The sequence below is a fragment of the Pempheris klunzingeri genome, chromosome 9 (assembly GCF_042242105.1).
Source record: "Pempheris klunzingeri isolate RE-2024b chromosome 9, fPemKlu1.hap1, whole genome shotgun sequence".
Taxonomy (NCBI): domain Eukaryota; kingdom Metazoa; phylum Chordata; class Actinopteri; order Acropomatiformes; family Pempheridae; genus Pempheris; species Pempheris klunzingeri.
In genome coordinates, this window is record NC_092020.1 from 21,261,899 (window position 1) to 21,286,632 (window position 24,734).

The 24,734-nt window shown below is 41.6% G+C and overlaps 1 protein-coding gene across 1 annotated transcript in view; it reads left to right on the forward strand.

Annotated features, from left to right (window-relative positions):
• ankrd50 (ankyrin repeat domain 50) overlaps positions 1–24,280 on the forward strand; it is a 34,534-nt gene extending 10,254 nt beyond the window's left edge. Inside the window, exons 3-5 of the mRNA XM_070836749.1 lie at positions 4,398–4,630; positions 18,714–22,258; positions 22,559–24,280. Coding sequence (XP_070692850.1) covers positions 4,398–4,630; positions 18,714–22,255 — 3,775 coding nt within the window. The 3' untranslated portion in view covers positions 22,256–22,258; positions 22,559–24,280. The remainder of the gene's footprint in view (positions 1–4,397; positions 4,631–18,713; positions 22,259–22,558) is intronic.
• Positions 24,281–24,734: the final 454 nt, after the last annotated feature.

Sequence of the window (24,734 nt, forward strand, 5' to 3'; positions counted from 1 at the left end):
AGCTTGACATCCTCAGAGGGTTATCTGTCTGATAAATGAAATGAAATTAATGTAAACATGTCTGTCTGCAGCTTGCGTAACTGCAGTTCTGCACCTGTGTAATCACTCTGCATCAAACCCTTCAGTTGTTAGAAGCTTTAAAAACAAGCTTTATTCAACACATGTTCATTTAAAAAAAAAAAAAAACTGCAATAAAGCCTTACATTTTGAGTTCATGTCCAATCAGATAAAACTGAAGTGAGATGACAACAGATTGAGGAGGAAAGGAGCATATGGTCGATGTAACGGGAAGAATACAGCTAACGTGTCTGAGTCTGACTGTTCGGAACATTTGCTCTCACTCTGTGTCCTCATCAGTGTGATTACTTTGAACAAGATGATTGCGGTAGTGTATGCATAATACAAGAATGGCATAAGAAAGCGCGAGGGATGAATTTGCCAGATAGTTGTCGTTCACTTTGGATGAGCCGGTGCATGAGTCAGCCGCTGTTGTTCAGCTCTGTGGCACTAAGCTCTCCTGACTTTGAAAAGACACTGAGCAGGCTTCTTCCAAATTGACTGGATTCTAAATGAAGAGATGGGGGTTCTTCTAACGAAAAGGCCTCCCTGGTTTTCCACCGATCATGGTGGAAAGCTTTGTCAGTTTCACTCTGTGTGGTCATCTGTCTGAGGCTGAGAGCTCGACTCACCAGTTGGCCCCTTCTTCCATTAATAGAGCAGTGTCAAGGCCGGACGTAGATAGTGTACTTCACCCTCTGTTTTCCTGCGCATTTGCTGTATCCCGGTCACTGTTTATGTGCGAGTGTGGTGGTGTTTGGGAATGTGGCGTGGATTTCAGGCTCTGCGCCCGCTCTATAAAATGGGCTGTGTAAATTTGTAAGGCTCTGGCGCGTTGCCCGGCGCTGCCCTGTCGGCCCAGACATCTTCACTAAACGTCACACTTTGCACTTCACTTTGCACGTAGTAGGGGAAGCTGCGGCCGCTGCAGTCGCGAACACAACGCGCCAGATGGTGAGTGCATTAGATGCGTTTCACATCCCCCTTCTTCCGCCTTTTTTTTTTTGTAGTCTTAAATAGAAATTGGCATTAACGTGGACATATGTTTAGGACTTTAGTGAGAACCAAAATAGTTTTTACAAATGTCCAAGACCTGGTGTGTGGGCTGAATTACTTGTAGTTTTCTGGCTCAGGTATGCTGCAGGTTTGTTTGGCAAACTAAATCAGCTTTTCCTGAGCTTATGTTCTCTCCATCTCCAGTAACCCATGGAGTTTTCTTTGTCTGCAGTCCGTGTCTTTTGACTCTTTGACAGCCTGAAAGTAGCTGAATTGTGAGAGAAGAATGACTCTTTGTTTTGCCCACTTGCTGTCACTATGGATTTGATTGTCTCGGTAGGCAACATGGCCTCAGACACAACCATTCACACACAGTCACACACAGTCACCCCTGTGGATGGACATTCCTTTTGGCAAGGCTCCCAGATGGCGCTGCAGGTTCTCAGTGGGCTGCAGCCATCAGAGGGAGTGATTGACTGTTTCTGAAAGGCTGAGCAACATCACGACACAGCGTGAAGGTTGTAGACCTTTGCACTGCTTTCTTTCCTGTTGAGGGTTTAAACTTTTTGGAAAAGGTTTTGAATATAAGCTAAAGTTTGTAGCTTTGCAAAAATGGGTTTAACTCTCCGGTGTCCACCTGAGGGGACATTTTGATGGATTTCATTTAGTGTGGAAATTGCCAGTAGAGGAGGTAATTGAAACAATTAACAACATTTTGATTCCAGCTTCTAAAATGTGTGTATTTGTTGCTTTTCACAATATAAAGTGAGTACTTAAACGATTTGGACTGTTTTGTGGGATAAAACAAACAAATTGAATACCTTGCCTTGGGCTATGGGAACGGCTGATCAGAATTCATCACCAATTAATTCAATATGTTCATTCTGTACACTAAAAGTAATTAGCTAGTCGGGGGAAAATAAATGACAGTTTATAAATGAAAATAATCTTTGGTAGCAGCTCTAAATTTAATTCCAGAAAGGTAATTATTGTGGAAAATATGTTTCAAATAGTTGAGCATGGGTTTTAATTTGCAGTCTTGCCTGCTGGTATGATATGGGAAGTGCTGTCCATGGGAAAGTGTGATTTCAAAAGACCTGACAGCAAACTGTGCACTTAGAAATGAGACTTGTAATAAGCACATAAAGCAGTCTTTAAAGTGCAAACCGTCAACACAAACTTTAACAGTCCAGTGTCGTTTTCCTGCAAGACTATGCACAACAACTTTTTGTTTTGCGCTGACATATTGTACACGGTTGCAATAAGGAAAAATGCTTTGCAATTGATTCATAGCATGAAATGCTATCAGACTTGTCTGATATTGCATGCTTTCTCTCTGGGAAATGTAGTCAAACACTAAAGTGGTGTCAACACTTCCACTTTGCCATAGTGAGCAAGGGGGAAGCATCGTAAAAATGGCCTCCATCGTGTGTCCCAGTACTTTGGACGGAAATCGCACAGACCTTCTCCCCAGCCATTTCTGCTCCTATGTGCTCAAGGAACTTGGGCTAAAATCATAGATACTTTAAAGGGAATGGCTTTGAAGCCACAGGCTTAGTGACAGTCTGTTGAGCATCCAGAGGAAGTCTCATTAAAACTGTATTTTAGTGTTTTATGACAAAGCTTACAACCAATGTCAGTTCCATTAAGGATAAGTGGTCGTTGAAGAGTCCCATCATCCAGAAGGTGACCGATTTTTATCTGCATGATAGCTACCCGAGAAAAAGCCTAAGATGCCTTGAAGCTGTCTCTACTCTTGAATCAAGTTTTCATGTCATCTAATTGATTTGTTCAGCCCCCTATTTAGATGTTTAATTAACCTATACCCAGATTAAAATGCCACTAACATGAAATCCTCAGATCCTGTGTAGCGACCAGAGGAGCTGGAAGTAATTTTATGAGTCTTGGGGAAATGACATTTTCCTAAACGGACGTCTTAGGGGCTGGCTTCAAACTGTTGGTGGCAGTCACAGTGGAACAGAGGTTTGCCAGCACAAACACAACTCCTCAGAACAAAAAATGCACGCGTTGCCTATCTCGCTTCAGTGAGCGTTTATGTGTGAAGTTACACATTAGCACTGGAGCAAGTAGATTCCATGTCTGGCCTGCAGTTTGGCGTTGATAAAAGGTTAATGTAGCATTTAAAGAGTTTTTTTTTTTTTTGGCTCTCAGCTGAGTACTGATGTAGCATCTTTGCTTCATCACTGGAAGCCACAGGGCTGGGTTTAATGGGTGTTCATATATTTAAACATCCATATTTGTTGCATAGAGATTTGGTGTTCATTTGACCTTGCATGTTGTCATGATAGTTGCTGAACACATTTATCTCCACATCTTTGATATAATCTCATGAACATGTAGCTCTTGGGCAAAGTTTTTTGTCGAACAAAATTGCCCACTGAATTATAAATGACTATCTGCTCTGGGTGAGTCTGTGAGCTCAAATCATCCACAGTGGGCCTGTTAGTGGATGCAGTTTGGATTGCATGGGCACATTTTTTTTTTAACGCCCACACTCTTTACCAATTGAGACTGATGAACTGAGAATGGTACGCCTCAAGAAAATCACGCTGTTGTTCACCATATGTATAGTGTAATGGTCGCCTTGCTTCTCAAATAGCAAAATTGAATTAGACTGAATCTACAGTGATGCCCGATATTGAAACCAAACTAAAAGTACTCACAATGTTTCAGATTGAATAGATGTCAGATTTTTAATCACGACTCGCACTGAATCAACACCGATTTACCCCTTACCTAAAGGGGTGTCGCAGTTGATTTTAATACATTGAAACAATGTTACACTAATTAACTACAAGAAACCAGACCTTTTCGTGACATTTTGTTTAGACATTATACAACATAATGTTCTCAACATGTAGATGAAGTTCAAAAAGATGTTTCCTTTCATTTAAATGCAGTTGTGGGAAGTTTTCTGTAGATCACATTGAAAAGTGTGGTTGGTTGTAGTGGAAAAGCAAAGAACAGAAAGTAACATCGCCCCAATATGTTTTGCACTTAGATTGCAGTTGATTGCAGATTCCAGTTGTTGTACCAGACAGAATTTATAGTGTACAGGAGACTGTGAGACAGTCCCATTAAAAAAAAATACAAATCAAACTGGCCTCAAAACACATGAATTCTGACAGACCAGTGCCTTCCCCAAAGTGCGCTACCTCCAAGGAAGAAAACTATTATTTGCCAATTTTGTTGAGAAATAATACTGTACTAACTAAATCATTGAACTTTTACTAGGAAAAAATTCTCTGAAGAATTATCTGGACCAGATGAGCACATGACAACATTTCACTCTCTGTTTCTTTCTCTTCTCGTTGCTGTTACAGATGCGTCCTCCTGCCTCTCCTGAGTGTTAAGCCTCCTCAGCAGTCTCTCTTCCTGTTGGTGGACTCCATTGATGAAGGCTGTCAGCTGGGTGAGGGGGAGCAGAGGTCCTCCCCTGGCTCCCCCAGGACCATCGCCGAGCTCCTGGCCAGTCATCACGAGTTCTTGCCGCCCTGGCTTCTACTCATCTGTTCCGCGCGACGACAGAACAAGGCCATCACTAAACTCTTTACAGGTAAACCGTCCGGGTCATTATCAAAATCGGTGCATCAATGTCAAAATAATTGATTCCTTCATCACAACTGAACTGAGCAGATGTAGAGGGACAGTTTGATTTGAAAATATTTGCGCCTGTCAGTACTGCTCCATGCTTGTTTCCGCTCAATAGCAGCTGTTTTTCTGTGTGAATGCGATGCATTTCACCTGAAAACATGGTTGCAGCTCTTTCTTGATGTCCTCTGACACTGTACCATACCAGCTGCCATTATCTCCTTGTCAGGCCAGCAGCCTACTCTGTGGTGATGAGCTGGCATAACATTAATCAAGAACCTGTCTGTGTGGGAGGAATTCTCCTCCGCAGACTCGCACTGCTGTGTGCGCCCTCTCTACCTTTCCAAAACCACCGAGTGTGGGAGCTTCTCCTGCCCTCGGCTCATCTCTTAAACCATTACGTAATATCCCAGCAGTCTAAGCAATCACTTCTGAGCTACTCTCCTCTCGAGAGATGCATGAAATCAGGTTCAGGGCTGAACGAGCCACACGTGTTTCCTCCTTTTGCTGCATAAACGATCATTGGATTATGATCATGAATAACAGAGAGCCATAGAGACACATTGTGAGCAAAACAAGACCCAAACACCTGCCTTTGTGTCATCATGTAGGAGCGATGCAAAATTTCTAGTTTCAGCTTCTACATTTCGAAGCTGATGCGTTGCATAGAGCAGCACAGTGGGCAGCCAAACGGGGACCTTTATGATGCAGGTATGATCCCATTTTGATTTATGTGTCAGGGAGTATATTCTGGCCAGTAGGGACATTTAATTTAATGTCGCTGTACACAAATTAGGCATGCAAATGGTATCATTAAGATGTTACTGGACTTGATCTGCTGATATTCAGCACCAACAATAACTTTGACCAGCATTTAGCTTTTAGTGAGCGGAGAATTCAGTCTCTGGCATATGTTCAGAGAATGCCATGATGCTTTGCAGGTATGCTAGAAGGGAGATGATGCGTAGGCATGTTTTAAACCAGCTGCAAGGTCAATATCAATGATTTACCTACACATACTCATATGTCCATTTTATATGTAGCAAAGTCAGACCTGTGCACAACTGTATTGTCAGTTTACTCTTATTTCAGTTTGTACGCGATTCTCTTAAGGTGGTCTTTTGGGATCCCTCAAAACACATCACAGAATAGTAAATGCATATAATCAGCAATTATTTTGGTAGTCAGTTAATCATTTCAGTCGTCTGGAAGCAAAAACGATGGGCGGTGTCTGCTTCCTCAATGTTAGCATTTGCTGATCTTTCTCTGTGTTCTATCATCACAGCTTAACAAGGAATCTATAGGTGCTATTTTGGTTTGTGGGAAATTATTATGGACATTTTCATTATTCTACTGACAAGATGATTAAGATATTGGCGTATTAATTGATCATTTTCAGTGGCTGCCCTTTAAACATATGAAACAAAAAATGTGCAAAATGAGATACTTTCATTGAGTCGTAGTTGGATGTTACACACTTTTTTCTACTTATATGAATTCCTACATCTTCATGTGCATCATTATAGTTTTCATTGTGTTCTTATTTTGAACATCATCTTTTAACCAAATCTTCATTATCACCTCGATTGGGTATAATGTCACGATGCAGTTCAGTGTCCCCAATATCAGAGCACCTGTCTGTCATGGGAATGATTGTCATGTTAACTCAATGTTGTGGTTTTAAAGTATGTTGTAAATGATTGGGTGCAGTGTAGGGGATTAAGGGAAATCTCAAGTGTAGGCATCAGACTGATGTAAGTGTAGTTTAGATGAGTGTAGATGTGATCACCGTTGACTGTGGCGGGGGGGGCAGGGGGGGGTGTATTTAGGACACCAGACTCACTTTGAGTCTTTTGTGGGTGTCATGCATCTAATTCAACAAACCAACTGTGATGCAAGCTGCCCACTCCATAATTGCAAAGACATGCCCACCCACACTTTCCTCTAACATCAAAGCTTCTACGTAGGTGCCCGTGGTAGATTATATTCTGGATTGGTATCGCAATGTAGCATAAAGCATCCGCACAGCATTTTCCAAAACTTTGAGCCCACAGACAACACAGATGGAAGAGAAGTTTTATATTTGATTTCCTTTCAGTAGCAATTTGCATTAAATTGTACTTTCTGGTTATCGAGTGTGTGTGTGTGTGTGTGTGTGTGTGTGTGTGTTTGTGTGTGTGTTTGTGTGCTGTCTGCTGTGTCTGGCCTCAACCATAGATTCAAATTGTCAGATTTTATTTGTTGTTGCACATAAAATCGACAGTGGCATCACCAGGGGAATATATAGTCTTATATGCCACAGATGTAAATGCTAATGGGAATTTTTTCTATCGGTTCAAAGTATCTCTGGGAGTTCTGTGATTGCCTTTTTGCTTTTCCCCATCCTATGATGCAAGCTGATGAGCTGTCTGTTCTTTTTGTTTTAGATATGGTTTAAGGGAATTTCATCTTGGAACAATCTGATAACCAACAGTTATCGTCTGTCTTTTGTTTTCTTTCTTTCTTTAGTCGTTTCTCTCTTTCTGACTGCTTCTCATCTCTTTCCATTTGTGCTGCCTCTTTGATGATGGCCAAGCTCTTCTCAAGCCTTTATTTCAATTGCACAGCAATTGATTTAAAGAAAAGACTCTCCTTTTGAACAGAGGATCAGAGCAAAATTCACACATCAGATGTGATGTCCCCATTTGAAAGGAGTGAAGGACATATGTAATTTAGTTTTTCTTTTTTTTTTCTGGCTTGTGTTGCTGTGTTTATGTGACCATGCTGTCTAGAGTGAATGCTAATCCTATTGACTTTGTGCACAGGCATGCTCTTGCAGACCTACAGTAAGCTTTGGCCTCTCTCCTTTGCCGATGCTTTTAGCAGCGTCTTTTGTTTTGTCTAGATTCAGTCTTCCGCTTTTAGTTCAACACTATAAATTCTTCTGCTAGACTTGCTTTTTTGCCTGACACACAGACAGATGTAGACACGCACACACATTCACCCGCTTACCTTGTCCTCCATTAGCTTGTGCGCCTTATTATGAATACAGCAGTTTGAATACTCTTTATTCATGCAGCACTGGACCTAAAATAGACCAAAGGACTTCACAGTATCAAATTGAGGCCAAGTGTCCCCTAAAAATACCCACCATATTGTTTACAAGTCAGAGATGGCAATGACCTGCCAAAAGACTCCACTTTCATGCTCCCTGCAAAGCCAACTCCTATTTTATACGAGTGGCCTATTTTGTCTGGGGTGGAGGTTGTGTGGGTTTCCCAGTATACTCTGGTCTGCGGCGATGGGAACTTTGTGGTTGTGTGAATATAGTGTCGATAAAGTTTGAGGAATGACCTTTAACCAGAAGGTCATTTTGCAGAAATGTTGCTGGACTGTAAGTCTGCTCAGAGGCTTTTTAGATTTCTGAAAGTGTTTAGGACCTTTTGTTGAAGAGAGAAATGGAAGAGTTTCAGTTGTCTTTAATTTGTGCCTAATTCACTTGAATCTGATGCATACTATCTGCATCAGCTGGAATGTTCTTTTTTTTTTTTTTTTTTTCTAGAAGAGATGACTTTTTTTTCCCCAGGAGCAGAACTCTGAATTCCTCTTTCCTTGCTCAAGTGTTATTCCTTGTGTCTGTCTCAGAGTGGAATGTGCTTTGGGAAGTTTTCAACACCTCTGAGACTGAGCAGGAAGAAGGAGGCATTTTGACTTCTGCAGCAGAATGCCTCGCTCGCATCCGCTCTGCTAAAACCTCACAAACAAAGGCTGTTCTGTTTGTCAGGAGGAGTACAAGAATTTCGCAGTGTATCCGTCTGGCTGACTCGCATTATATGATCACTCAGTTTTGATTAAGCCTCAGCCTTCAGGTATTATCTTTGAACCGAACAAAAAAGATGTAAATATGCACAGTCTTACTATGCTGAAATTGTGTCGATCTGTAGCGGCGCTGCTTCTTTATGTCCCAAGTGACAGCAGACCTATGGAGACTAGGCTCCTTCTGCTGTGCATACCCCCTCTGTGTGCTGTGCTACTGTAAGGCCATGATAGGGGTAGCGGAGTGGAAACACTTAGGCAGCGATTTTGGTTGGGAGCAGGGTAGAATCTGTGCCAATTTAACAAGGCCTCCGGCAGAAGGGAGAGCAAGGGAAAGGGGAAGAGAGGGCGGGGTGGAGGCGGGAGACAGGGGGTTGGGCATTTAAATAGAAACAGCCTCTCAGACGTGTTTTTTTTTTTCTACCGTATCTCAGTCACATTTTCTTATTCATACAAGACCGATAAAGGGAAGATATCTCAAAATTGGACAGAACTCAGTGACTCAGAAATTCTTCATAAAGCTTTTCAACTATCAAATGAGCCTTATTTTGATATTATGAAACATTTTATTGTGGACTGCATTGAAAATTCACTTTGCTTATGGTCCCATTAAAATAATTACAGACTAATTTTAATCGTGATCCCCTCGTAGCGTTTGATCCAGCCTAGTGTGTGATCCTTTTATCGTGAGGGGGCATCATTGAACTGTAATGGCTACCATCTGCCCAACACTGTTTATGGTGCATGCTTGTCAAAGTCACTGTTTCTCAAGTAGTAAGTATGTAAAGGCGCTCTCCCAGGTCACATCCGTAGCACTCTGATCACATTACTGTGACAGATAGAGTTAGAGAAATAGCTTAATTAAGCTATAGGTTAGTTAAACATTACATATGACTTAATATTTAAGATCTAAACCTGATATTCAAAGAACCAAAACTCTTGCAGGGCATATCGTTCTGCATCTCTCTTCCCATGATGTCTTTACTGTCAGCTATCAAATAAAGGTATAAAATGCACCCCAAAAGCATTATTAAACAAATGTCAATAACCACATAAAAAGAGGAATTAAATTAAAGTTAGTTTTTTAGTTGTTGGTTTAGCAAATATGGCAATTACAAACAATCACAGCGCAGCTCTACAGGGTTAAAATGCATGCGTTCAGATCCTAGATAATCAGAGTGAATAGTGCATCGCCACTCAAATCTCTCCTCCCATGTGGAAGCATGTCATGACTAATCCACAAATTCAGGAGGAGCCAAATGACAATGATATGGTCCAGTTTAAAGGAAACGCAAAACAAAACCATGTGCAAGCTGTACTTAAGATTTTGAGAGAAAAGCCAACATGAGCGAGGGATGAGGAAGGATGGAGAAGGCCTGGATTTGTCAACTGCAGTGCCAGTAGTTATAATAATATAGTATCAGTGTGTTACTGGAGCCGTGAAAGATAATAGCTGCCCTAAAACAACCACATCCCTGCTCTCCAGTGTTACAGAAACTTCAATTAGATTGATTTCCACTAACATAAAATACATTATTATTTTCATTCTTTTCCCAATTTTGCTCTTAGTTCTGCCAGTTGGTCACAGGGGGCATTTGGCAGCCATTGGGAATGTACCAGCAAGAAACCTGGAAAATAGCCACAAATGTACACAGAGAACCACACATAAAACCCCCCCCTTAGTTATGAATCACAGCTGTAATTAAGACCGTTATATTCCTGGCTCAGTCTGAGGAATCCTACAAGAAATGCTACAGGAGCATGTGGCCACTTTAAGAGGACACTCATCCTGTGCGGCAATTTGATGGAGGTTTACTCATTTCCTTCCTAAGATGACACATTTGCTCTTGCTGAGTGTAATTCCCCCTAAAAGTAATCAGCAGGTCTTCTTCCATACCCCACAGTACACAGATAAGTCATTACAAATTACACGGCTATTGTATTGTAAAAGCTACCCCTTCAGGAAATTATGTGACTCTGGGGTGGTTCTGTGTTTTTGTTTCCTGTATTTGGAGAGAGGGTAGCCCACCCTGGCAAGGACTTGAACCGCATCTTCCACCTCCACTCTGCCTGCCATGAATGGAGCTTTCTTTACCCAACCCAGGAAAGAGACTGATTTACCACCAATGATCACAAATGAAAAGAGGAGCCCTGTTTAAAGAATGCGCCCTCCTCCACCTCTTTGAGCAGCCCTTTGTCCCGAGGCCTGTGGGTGAATCTGACACATGGCTTGGACGTTCCTTCGCAAAAAGGTCAACAAAACTCTTAACATCTCTTTGGATGTGTGTGTTTTTTTTTTTTTGTAAACTTTCTTTTGGTCAAATGTGAGACCTCACTGGAGGGACCATGAGATCCTTTGGCCAACTGACAACACAAACACAGTCGTAAAGCAGCGAGGATGGTTTTTCTTCAAGGCCATGGAATGCTCCCTGAAGAGAGACAAAGATGGCTCTGACTCCCTAGTAAATGACAGTTTGCTGCACCATGTCGACAATTGGATGTACAGTTGTATGGATGCAACAGATGAATTTTTAACTTAACCATGAAATAAAATTTTAAGTTTTATGAGAGATTGGATGCCAAGAACAAATTTCCAGTACTTAAAGGAGAAAGAACTCAAAGGCACTTTTTGAACTGGAAATGGAAGTCTTTATTTAATACTTTCAAGAGCTTTAAAACCAGATCGAACACACTTTAGCTTCACTAGAGAGACTTAATTGCACAACACTAAAACCAAAGGGCACATTCAACAAATGCCTACTGCTACCAAAGCATGATAAAAGCCCACTCTGCCCTCTGTTTTGGAAGTTTTCACTATTGATTACCTCTGGGCCTCAATGCCGGGGCAACAAGAGCAAGGATGACATGTTTAATTAGCTTACCTCCCCCTTTCTTGAAATTGGCTTATACAGACAAGCGGATTTATGTCCATATTCATGTATGAGTTGTCGTCTGTGAGGCTGCATGTTGAGCCTCACTTTGGATGAGCTGAAGACCATAATCCTTGCTGAATACTGTAATTTACCACCATGCAGTCTGACAGCCGGGCAAATTACAGGTCTACTATGTCTGTATCTATAACACCTTGGGTGCTGCACTGCAGTAACATGATTTTGAACATGGCAGACGAACCGGCTGGCCTCTTTCCTCCTGAGGTGATGCCCTTTGGTATGCGGCATGCCCCTGCCAAATTTTTATAGACTTGACATTTTTTATTTCTTCTTTTTGTAGTACAGACCACGACTTGTCAGTTTTTGCTTTAATTGAAGAGTATTTAGATTAATTCTTACTTTAAATTTAGTTGGATTAAATGCAATGGAATTCCTGGCACGTGTTCGGCTGCTTTTGCTGTGGGGGTAAAGACGGGGGATTTTTTTTATACCACACTGCCACTTGACCTGCATGCCAAGAATGACTTTGCAAGTACCTGATTCCACATCAAGCTGCTACAGCATTCCTTGCGCTGAAACTGTGAGATGCTTCAAAAATGGTTCCAGACCTTCTCGGCGCTGCACGTCGATAGTAGATAATGGCTTGTTTGACTTGATGGCTAATAAAACACTAGTGACATGCTAGACTGAGTAGTTTCTTGTGCAGGTGAATGGAAACATGTGCTGGTAGGGCTAAATGAGGTCACAGGGAGGTCAGCCTGGTGTAATGATGAACAAAAACATGAGCAGGAATTGATGAAATTTGATCCTGTGTGGGGCAGGGAACTCCCAGCACTACAAGTGCTTACCGCCATTCTTCAGAAAGAAATTAGTTAGTAGGTTGTTCAGTGGGCATTTTTTTCTTTTTGGGGTTTCATGGTACATAGTATCATGGAACATATTTGGCACATAGAATATATATTTAAACATAAAGATCAAAAAATGAAAAGTGCCATGTGACATGAAAAGAGGGATTATTGGCTGTACAAGCCCTACTTTTTTCAGCGATCACAGAAATTGGTAAAGTGTTGGAATGACGGTAATACTATTTTTAGAATGCTGGTCCCGTTTGATCTCTGTATTCTTGGCTTGATATTGTTATTTCAGTTCTCTTCTGGAATTTCTTCACTTGGAAGACATTTCCAGTCATCCGTGCAGCTGCAACAAGCTCCATGATGTATGGTGACAACTGTCTTGGAATAGATATATCCATTATGCGATATAGTGAGTGAAGGCATACACATGTGCACAGGTGCACAGACTTATGGCTCAGTCTCTTGTCACCATCTTAATGAGCTCCTGTCATTCAGAAGCATGTTACAGCAACTTTTTCTTTGCTTCTTTAAAAAAAAAAAAAAAAGAAAAAGAGAAGCTCCTGATCTGTTCTGCATAGAGGTTGAAATAACTGATGTATTATTCTTTGTCCAGGTGGTTTGGTAGCTTTATCAGAGCCCACCTCTAACACTGAGCCTTTCAGACATGCACTCCTTTACGTTAATCTGACGGCCATTTAACACGTTAGCCTAATTTCTGAATAAGCCTTCTGAATAGTCACAACAGCAATCTTAGTAATTCAGACCTAGTAACATTTCTGTATCGCTTTCAACACGGTACAAGTGTGAATCAAAGGCCGTGGCATTAGCATAAGGGCTGCAGGAAACATGCAGAGAGGGGAAAAAAAACATTGCAGAGAGAGAGCGAGAGAGACACACATTAAATGCATGTCTCGTACAGCCCTCAAAGATCATTATGATGAATTAACTTTCTAAGTCATTGTCTCCTATGCACTAAATCAGTTTAATAAAGTAGAAAATACTTAAGTTTTTAAAAAGAATTGAGTAGATCAGTCTTCTCAGATCAGTCGTTTCAAGACTATTTTTCCCTTCTCGGTGCGACTGGAGCAAAAGAGGTTTTAAAAAAATCTCCTCTTATAGTAACCTGGCAAACATGCATTTCCAATGTTCAACTTACTGTCCTCCTGTTCAGCGTTTGTGATATCGTGAAACAGGCAGGAGAACTTGCCATCTATAACATGAGTAAAGCAATGTGAAAATGTATCAGTAGTTTTAAAATGGGGTTAAGCATCCCCCACGCTCATAATGGTCATTAGTTAAGGCCTCACCAGCAAAATAACTTTTAAAATCCATCAGTGATGCTGCCTGTGGGAGAAGAGAAAACGCTCTTCTTCGTAACTATCATAACAGGAAAAAAATGCTGTCATTCACAGATAGATGAAGCCAGACATGTTAAATATTTCATGTTTGAAAAGGGCTTTAAGTGTGTTAACTGTATTCCTGTTAGCCCCACCTCTCACAAGCTGAGGGGTAGGGCAAACAGGTTTGACTGGAAACGCTTTCGCATGCTGTTTGAAATTCAGCAAGAGGCGTGTTTGGGTCGGAGTGTTTTCATGTGCTTTGCCTCTAGCGTAACATAAATTAATTGTGTAAAAGTGTAATCATTTCAGTGTCTTGCTTGGTGGTCGTTTCGTATGGCAGGAAATATACAGCACACATAAAATGTAGCTGCTAATCTGAAATGATTTTCTCCTGCAACAGTTACTTTGCATAGTTGAATTAGAGCCCCATTAGAGTCGAAGCTTCTCAGTGCCTGCTTTTGTCTACTCTCCGTTGTGAATAAGCCATATTCATCAAAGATAAAATAGAAAGTGTTGTCTCATTGTCTGTTAGAGTAGAAATTAGAGAGTGTATATAATCAAACAAGGAATGTAACCGTATTTTTGAAAGATTGAATTGCAGCGCTCTTTTCAAAGGAGTGTTGTTTGCAGACCATTGGAGCTGACTCTCACCCACATACTTGTGTTTAGGAGGTTGGCGCTCTCGTGTTTTTTGGAGCCGGGAACACTGCAGCTGTCGAACAGACGTTTGTCGAGCGCGGGTTTACTGGAGAGCCTGAGCAGAGGGCAGCGAGGCTTGGGTTTCTGTTTTCTTTATGGATCAGATGACCTAAGATGGTGTCTCGCAAAGAACGTGCTGAATTGGAGACGCTGCCACCCTGAAATCTCGGTTGACGAGCTCGGACCTCTCATTTCTCAACACACATGCACACACGCTGCCTCGTTTGTCATCTGAAAAATTAATCTAGAAGGCAAACAGTCCTCCTTTTGTACGTGGGGCTCTGTCTTCCGTGGCTGGTATCCAGTTCTGTAACGAGCAGCAGCTGGCTCAGAGGCCTGTACTCGGGAGCTGCATCCCTCACCCTGATGAATGTGTCATTTGTTGCTTGTTTAGCAGTCGTCTTTGTTCATTACTCTGGACCATCCTCTCTCTCACACACACACAGATAGCCTGAACACACACAATGCTCAGCTACAGTTTGTGTAGCCCACTCATAATGGCGCACAACCTAGGCCTTCATGACTATTGGCTTTTGGAAAGAAAGAAAATGGTTCTTGGACGGCATTTGAATATTTGGAGCCAATGAAAGTTCTTGCATTCTTGTGTAGTACTTAATAGTAGTTCCTGTTACACCACAGTCATCAAATACAGGTTGGATGATTATCCCGTTGTGGTTGTTATAGTGCTTTATCTGCAGTAGTAGGGCTGTAATAATGCAATGACTTCACAGTTGCCATCCAAGCCTCATGAAGTGATGTCTGCAGACGACTAAAGTGGAAATTGTAGGTCATCTTCTACCAAGTGCAGCAACTGAAAGAGGACATCTTATTTATTTGGTGTACTCTGACGGGATGTTCTTGCTTCTGTTCTTTTGTTTTCTTGCATGTAGAAATAAATGTTTTATTTTTTTTTTAAAAAAGCATTTTTTTTAATCCAGACAAGTGCTTTATTTCATGGTGGCTGCAGACAAAGTTCTGTCTCCTCTTTCCTCCTCCAGCTTTACTAGTCACTGTATCCTCATAATTGGTGTGTCAGCGACCGTGGAATGTGGGAGAAACTGTTTATCATAAACTACAGCTCAGAAGCATTTTTCTTTTGTTCCACTGAGAAAATATTCATGATAGAGTAACATCTCCAGAATTGGGCTGTAATGCACGCTCAGTGTTTTTCTTAGCCCCTCTGTGAATAGAACAAACCAACATCAAGACAATATATTAAACATCACACTTTGCTGAAGTCACTGGCTGGATGAAAAATAGTTTTTCTTTTTGGTGCCCTGAAGTGTTCTTTTTTTTTTTATTTTTTGTCCTTGTTTTCCCCCTTCAATGGCCTCTTCCCCCCTCTCAGCCAGTGGGTTTCCTGTCCCAACTGGAGCAAACCCAGAATGTCCAAAGAAGGATTGGATCCAGAAGGAGTAGGAGGACCAGCCAGTGACGTCAGAGCACCAGTCACACATAGACAGGGAATCACACCAGACATCAGATGCCTTTCTTTAACATGAATCGTACATGTAAATTTGATACCATGTGCCTGCGTTCTCCGAGGCACTAGACTGAAAAGCAGAATTCAAAAATATCAGTAAAAGCGGAAGGAAGCATGTACACCAACTAGTTTGGCCTTCAAGCTTAACAAAAGAATATTAAGTACCTGACATGAAAGAAAAGCCTGAAAAAAAAAAAAAAATGAGGAGAGGAAGGCTGAGAACTCCTCTGATGCTCCCACGATAGGCTGAAATTTGATCTTTAATGCTTGAAGTTTGAGCCAGAGGACTAGTGAGTACACTGAGAACAGGAATTCACATTAGGATCATTAGGTACCTTAAATCTTTCTGTATGTTTTGATTTAAAAGAAAACCCTGAAATAATCCATTGCCAGACTCATAATGGCCCACTACATTTCTTCTCATGGTCCTGTCAAAATGATCAACCAGTTCATGGAACAAAGGTTTTGAATATACACAAAATCATCTTTAATGGTTTCAATGGCATTCTAAAAGTGCGTAAGTGTTTTTACTTACCCATAGCTACTATGAATGCTTACTGTGCATCTGCCCCTTGTAGTATGGGTGATTTCTCCAGGACTGGAGAAGTGGAATCTGGTACAAGGGGTCACGGAGCCAGAAAAAGAGAGGGTGAAGGGAGGGTGGAAAATGCACACAGTCACTGAAAACAATGACAGACTGAAAGTGGGTTAGGGTCATTGAGTTCTTGTTGATGATTGGGCAATTATATTATATAATGCCGGGTAGTGATACTTTAGAGCTTTGCTAATTGAACCCACATGCACAGCTATAGACATGAATATTCAGAATAAGTTAAATATGGATTTTTTTTTTTTAATTGGAAGGTTTTGTTCGCATTTATTTAAGGTTTTATTGTAGTTTAGACATGAGAGCTAAATCAGTCCGTGTGATCCCTATTACAATGAAGTCACAAACCCCACAGCTCCTTGTCTAGGGTTAGAAACTTTGTTCACAAATATTTAATGGAAGATAATTTGTGCTTACAACAAGTCCAACCTAAGAGTGTGACTTAATAGAATCAAAATCAGTGCTAGTCTGACTAATTTTCTGCCACGTACCTAATGATGTTAATAAACATTGCCAGTATGTGAGGGGTAAATACCATAATTTCATCGCAAAAGCCTCAAGGACAAAGTAAAAGAAGATTATTGTGAGGCGCAGTTGGTGCACATGTGCTTATCTTAAACAAACTCAGAAGGAGATGATAAAGAAAGCCCATTGCTCCCTCTCTCTACCATGATCTGTTGTCCAAACCGTCAGTACCTGCGTTGGGAACTCTTGTTAAACTCATCAGGTTTGTTATCTGGCTTCCAGGTGTGGTTAGCACCGGCCCTGTGTGGTGTAAGATTTCACAGACCTATCTACCCACACAATAGCAGTCAGATGAACACAGCAGTGCCCCGGGCATGGTGACAGAGTCTGATTCATATTATGCACAGGCTAAAAGTTGTGTTATATAATCCAAACAATCACAGTTAACTGTTAAAGATAAAAGTAAGTAGTTTCCCGTCGGTACATGAAATGTTCAGTCGGTAATGAGATGCCTAAAATTAAACCTTTTAATTAGCTTAACTTTAAAAAGGTCAGTGTTAATGAGAACATGTTCAGCCTGGAATATAAGTGCACTTTTTCAGGGAGAAGAAAGCAAATGTTTTTCCCATAGTAGGAGGCCTGTTAGTAATTGAAAAAATACAGTATGTCAATAACACTGAGAGAGCCTACAATGTTTTTTTTCTTGTCCCAGTAACCCTGAAAACCATGGGAACTGTAAATATAAGTATGCCAAAATGCTCTCCTTGCCCTTGGGATGGTGTCCACGCAGACCATGAACAGATTGTTTTAACATGGAAGAAAGTTCACTTTAAGCCCATTAGCTGAGGCCATTATGGAGCTATTTCTCCATGTCTCAGAGAGGAATTCCCATTAAAGATCATTCATTAAGGCCCACTGTGATAATTTCGTTTTTCTTTTTTTCAGAAGGTTTTCTAAAGGTCTGTGCTGAGAGCATGTAGCACAATAATAAATGGGGCACTGGAAAGATGTTTTACAGACCACTGATGTGCTACAGGCATGAAAGTGATGTCTCCCCTGCTCTCTTCCGTTTTAATTCTTGCAAATCTTTAGCCTATACTACAGATTTGGTCCTGCTGATTAAGTGCTAATAACCTCCTAGAGTTGGGTTGATTGGTCAGTCAACCCATCCACTGCCTGTAGTGGTGAAAGAAATTACATTTTTTTTATAAGGACATCTGGGTTTTTTTATGCATAGCTATCATTATGTTATATCAAAGGTTTTCTGCTGAGAGTGGTGCTTTCCCTTTTACTGTTTTGTATTTATGTATGTAGTATTTATGCGTTTCAATGCAGGGATAAGCAAAGGTATTTTTAATGTAACGTATTCCTTTTTTCAGTCATGATTTTACTGAAATTATTGGGTTTTGTTCCTCACAAAGGCTCAAGCACATTGCCTCTGCATCGGACAAAATATAGTGCACTAATTGCCATGATTTTGTTTTCCTTAGTTCTTAACAGACTAAACTAATCATGAACTCCTACTGATCATGTCTGATTCCAGCAGCCAGAGGGGTTATGCTCTCAATTCCTCTGAAAGGTTTTTCTTTAACAACACGGCTTTATTGTTAATTATCCTATGCTTTAGAAAATTAATGGTTGGCTTAACCTAATTATCCAAAGGCACAAGGATCAGTGGATAAATACTGGCTATGATCTCAAGGTTAGACCTAAGATAATGACTCTAGGGGAATGTAACACTACTCATCATCACCTATGATTTCTACAACAACTGCATTTCATTGTAACATTTATCCTTTACATATTTTCATATTCTGGCCAATTTATTTTTGCAATGCCCTTTTAATCTTCTAGATCTCTATACAGTATCCATTTCTCATCAGGCTCCCCTTATGTCCGTTTCTTTTCTTTCAGGATTCCGCAAAATCAGCCTTGACGATCTGCGTAAGGCCTACATTGTCAAAGACGTGCAACAGTACATCCTCCACAGGCTGGACCAGGAGGAGGCCCTGAGGCAGCACCTGACCAAGGAGACAGCCGAGATGCTTAACCAACTCCACATCAAAAGCAGTGGCTGCTTCCTCTACCTGGAGCGTGTACTGGATGGTGTGGTTGAGAACTTTATCATGCTTCGTGAGATCCGTGACATCCCTGGCACACTCAACGGCCTCTACCTGTGGCTCTGCCAGAGACTATTTGTCAGAAAACAGTTTGCCAAAGTCCAGCCTATCCTTAATGTAATCCTGGCAACTTGCAGGCCACTCACAGTCAAGGAACTGTACCATGCAGTCTGGACCAAAAACATGACACTGACTATGGAAGAGTTTCAGAAAAAGATGGACATACTCTCCAAGTTATTGGTTGACGGCCTCGGGACTACTAAAATCCTTTTTCACTACAGTTTTGCGGAGTGGCTACTGGATGTTAAGCATTGCACCCAGAAGTACTTGTGTAATGCAGCAGAGGGACATAGGATGTTGGCAATGAGTTACACTTGCCGGGCAAAGCAGCTCAAACCACTCGAAGTGCAGGAATTTGCACTGCATCTTGTCAATTCCAATCTGCAGATTGAGCCATTTAATCTGGCTCTTTGGATGGTTTGGAATGGAACTCCTGCGAAAGACTCTCTGTCCACCTCTATACCAAGAGAACAGGAGGTCCTTCAACTTCTGGTCAAAGCTGGAGCTCATGTAAACAATGAGGATGACCATGCATCATGTATTGTACAGCAGGCCCTGGAAAGAGAGGACTCAATACGGACATTACTTGATAATGGGGCATCTGTGAACCAGTGTGATTCCAGTGGGAGAACTCTGCTGTCCAATGCTGCATACAGTGGAAATCTAGATGTGGTCAACTTGCTCATATCAAGAGGAGCCAACATGGAGCTAGAAGACAACCATGGACAAACTGCACTTACTCTTGCAGCGAGGCAGGGCCATACCAAAGTGGTTAACTGCCTAATTGGTTGTGAAGCCAACATAAATCACACGGATCATGACGGATGGACAGCCCTGCGCTCAGCAGCTTGGGGTGGACATTCAGAGGTTGTATCTGCACTGCTTTATGCTGGTGCCAAAGTGGACTGTGCTGATGCTGATGGTAGAACTGCTTTGAGAGCTGCTGCTTGGGGAGGCCATGAAGACATAGTGTTGAACCTTCTTCAGCATGGGGCAGAGGTCAACAAGGCAGACAATGAAGGAAGAACAGCTCTCATTGCTGCAGCATACATGGGACACAGAGAGATCGTAGAGCACCTGTTGGACCACGGGGCTGAAGTTAATCATGAAGATGTGGACGGAAGGACTGCCCTCTCAGTGGCTGCTCTCTGTGTTCCTGCAAGTAAAGGCCATGCTTCTGTTGTCAGCCTTCTGATTGACAGGGGAGCAGAGGTTGACCACTGTGATAAAGACTGCATGACTCCACTCCTTGTGGCTGGCTATGAAGGACATGTCGATGTAGTTGACCTGCTTTTGGAGGGTGGGGCTGATGTGGATCACACAGACAACAATGGTCGTACTCCTCTTCTTGCTGCTGCATCAATGGGCCATGCCTCTGTTGTCAACACATTACTTTTCTGGGGGGCTGCTGTTGACAGCATTGACAGTGAGGGAAGGACAGTACTGAGCATTGCATCTGCTCAGGGTAATGTGGAGGTAGTCAGAACTCTGCTGGACAGAGGTCTCGACGAGAATCACAGGGACGATGCAGGCTGGACCCCGCTACACATGGCTGCATTTGAGGGCCACCGCCAAGTGTGCGATGCCCTTATTGAGCAAGGAGCTCGTTGTACTGAGGTTGATAATGATGGTAGAATACCGCTGATATTATCTGCACAAGAAGGACATTATGATTGTGTGCAAATTCTTCTGGAAAACAAGTCATGCATTGACGAGAGGGGATATGATGGGAGGAATGCTCTCAGGGTGGCTGCACTTGAAGGCCACAGGGACATTGTAGAACTGCTGCTGAGCCACGGTGCTGATATAGATTACAAAGATGCAGATGGACGCCCAACACTCTACATATTGGCTCTTGAGAATCAGCTGGCCATGACAGAGTATTTCCTTGAAAATGGAGCAAATGTGGAAGCTTGTGACACTGAGGGCAGAACAGCCCTCCACGTGTCCTGCTGGCAAGGGCATGTTGAAATGGTGAGGCTGCTGATTAACTATCATGCTGATGTGAATGCCTGTGACAATGAGAAGCGATCGGCCCTCCAGTCTGCTGCTTGGCAAGGACACACAAAAGTTGTGCAGTTTTTGATAGAGAATGGCACACACGTGGATCATACATGTAACCAAGGAGCAACAGCACTAGGCATAGCTGCACAAGAGGGTCACATTGATGTTGTGCAAATACTTCTTGAAAATGGCGCTGACCCCAACCATGCTGATCAGTTTGGACGCACAGCAATGAGAGTTGCAGCAAAAGGTGGCCATTCAATGATCATAAAACTTCTGGAAAAGTATGGGGGCACAACTCTAAATGGCTGCAATCCATCTCCAGTACACACCATGGATGAAAAAACACCACTGGCTGTGACTGGTAAAATGCAGTCCCTCACCATTAAATCAAGTAGCTCTGGCAGCACTGGGGCAGGAGATATGCAGTCGTCTGGACGTGGTCTACCCAACGGTCCTGTCCATGCTTTCAGTTCCCCGTCAGAGTCTCCTGATTCCACAGTTGATAGACAGAAGTCATCCCTTTCAAATAATTCCCTGAAGAGTTCAAAAAACTCCTCCTTGAGAACCACATCATCCACAGCCACAGCACAAACCGTGCCAATCGACAGTTTTCACGGACTGACATTCACAGAACAAATCCAACAGCACTCACTGCCTCGCAGCCGGAGCAGACAGTCCATTGTGTCCCCTTCCTCTACGACTAAGTCTATTGGTCAACAGCCATCATCTCCATCCAATGACTTTGACTGGTCTCAGTTAAAATCTAGTGTCAAGTCAACAAAGGGAAGTAAGACCGGAAATGGGACATCGAATGGTAAAGGGGCACTAGCAGACAAGAAAAAAGTCAAGAACAGTGGATCGACCCAAGGTCAGGTTCTGGAGTATGAAATGACACAGTTTGACAAAAGGATTGCCCTCAACAAATCAGTAGCAAACATTGCAGTGAAGGACCCCAATTGCAAGATCATGATTGGCGGTTCGATTCGGCAGGAACGGGGGCAAAGCCAAGATCAATTCTTTATCCAGCAGCAGAGCTGTTCTGAGAAGAAGAGGAATGGCATCATGACCAACCCCAACTATCATCTACAGGGTAATCAGGTTTTCCTGAGTAGGGTATCAGTTCCTCGGACTGTACAGAACAGGGGCCACCAGGATGTTCTAGAGAACTATCCCGTAGGGGAAACTGAGCTAAGCCTTAAACAAGCCCTGAAACTGCAAATTGAAGGATCAGACCCTGGGTTTAACTACAAAAAGGAGACTCCATTATAGCTGGTAAGCGATACTTTTCAAAGTAATCCTCCAGCATGTGCTTTTGTTGAAATACATCAAGCATTTGTCTCAAAGTTGAAATTAAGGTCAGGTTGGCAGCACATAGAGCAAGACCTCGGCTCATCGGCTCATTAAAGTGGCCAATACAGAGGCTAATAACTTTTAGTTTATACTGGCCTGCGCTCAACACAACCATCATTAGTTGGATTTATTCAGACTTGCATGAAGAATGCTTCAATCTAGATAACCAGACTTTTCCTCCCAAACAAAACATTAACCGAAATCATTCCTATACTGTTTCAGATTTCTTGAATGCCATTCGTCATGTGGACATTGGAGGGAATGTGCCAAAGCAACTGTTTTCATCTGCATAAAAAATGCTCAATTTCTGTTCATCAGTGGGAGACCGCAAAATAAAACCAAGGGTCAATTGTTGATTGCTGCCCAAGGCTTATGTGAACTGATACATCGATGTGCCTACATCTGTTACAGCCTTCTTCATGTATTCATGCAAACTATCATTTTAATTTAATGTAATGCTATTTAATAAACAGTGTATGCACTTTTAAAAGAGTTAAATGACAGACATGCATTTGTTCTATTCACTTTGTATCCCATCCATGTTTTATCAAAGTAATTGTTTGAGAGAAACATACCAATGCTTTTTTTTTTATTATTATTTTATATTATGTTTGTTCTGTCTACTTTTTCACACTGACAGCAATGTACCACTGAGTACATTGTCACAAACCAGAAGACATTGCAGTAACTGATGCCATGGTTATGAATTTAAGCGCATTGATAGTCTGCCTTTCTAGAGACCCCAAATAATCTGTGTTAACCTTGATCAGTGTGCTAAACCTATGTTGTGTGTAATATGTTAATAGCTATGGCAGTTTACTTCACGAGTATATACAAGCATATTTATTTTTGGAAAAAAGCCACTTTTGCTGCATTTTGTGTTGCATTACGCTCTACCATGGTGCTGTGTTCAGAAATTGCCTGCAATTATTTTGGACTCCCAGTTTTGTTGGCTTTGTGCGTTTTGTGTTTTATTACAAATATCTAAGAAAGGAGGGAGGTTCATTGAAAATGTAAAAAAAAAAAAAATTCATTTTGTCCCTATGGGATTTTTCAGTTGCTCGTGTGTTCTTATTTTGTGTGTGCATAAAAAAATATTTAAATAACCCACTGTGTACCATCAGCAAACGTTTGGTGCTAAATGCAGCGATTTCAAGAGAAAGCAGCGAATTAAAGAAATGCATTTGTGTGCGGCGTTACATGTATAACCTACTGCAATGCAAGAAACAAAATTCAAGCTTTGTTTCCTTCTTGTCATGTGGTTAATTTCCAGTATTTCCTGCTGGATTTTTCAGGGGCATGACACAAAACGGCTAAAAAGGGTTCAGCCATTAAAACAACTCATAGCTGTGAATGATATTGTTTTGAAATGCAGAGCTGTAAAGCCAAAGTTGAAACAACATTACTCTGTCCCACCTTCTCCCTGTGAGAAGCCGAATACCAGTTCAACAGGATTTAACCCCGCTGAAGACGGAGGGGCGGAGGTGCTCGACTGTGACGCTGAGGGAACTGAAACATCTGTTTCTCATGAACTGTGTGGAGCTGCGTTAGCGTTTACAGGCTGTGTCATATTTTTGCAGGCTTTTCATATTGTCAACAGTGAGCTATTTTTTGCCAAGAACTCAGATTGGGGGGGTAGAAATCGCATGCACAAACACTTATAAGCCCTAGTGAAAGCTCTCAGCTCTTCAGAACTACAGTAGCTCATACGTATGCCATGAAGGGTCAATAGAAGGATTCAAGGCAGGATCAGGTCTAGAAACAGTGTTGGAAAACATACTGTATAGTCTTATTAAGCAGTTAACTTGTTTGTCTTGACTGTGTTTTGTCTGTCACCTTTGATTTGACTGTCAATGATTGGATTGTAAATAGCTTACCATGTACATTCAACTTTCATTTAAAAACAATTCCTGTATTATATGAAGTGGAATTTTCTGATGTATATTAAAGTGCTTAATAAACATATTTGCTTTACTGCTGAGAAATAAATCTTTTGCGAATTCATTCATATATAAATAGAACTGGGGAATACAATACATATATGCTCTAGCACTCTTAAGCCTTCTTATTATGGAGACAGAGTGCAATTAATATGTCTGGTATCTGAAGTTATACTGAAGACGATTCTTCACTTTTTTGTCTTCCTAGTTGAGGTGCCAAATATTGCTACATTTAAGGCTGACTGATAAATATGAAAAGTGGTTAGCACTGATGCTCCATTGACTTTTACAACAGAAAATAGACAGCAAAAATTAAGATTGGGGATTGAGCAGGGAATGGAAACTACCCGAGATTAGCAAATCTATAGTGATCTAAAGTGAATCCCGAGGCCATTCTTTATCCACTGAAGTATTTAACCCTGTTTTGGGTCTGCAAACCACAGGCTGTCCTGTCAATA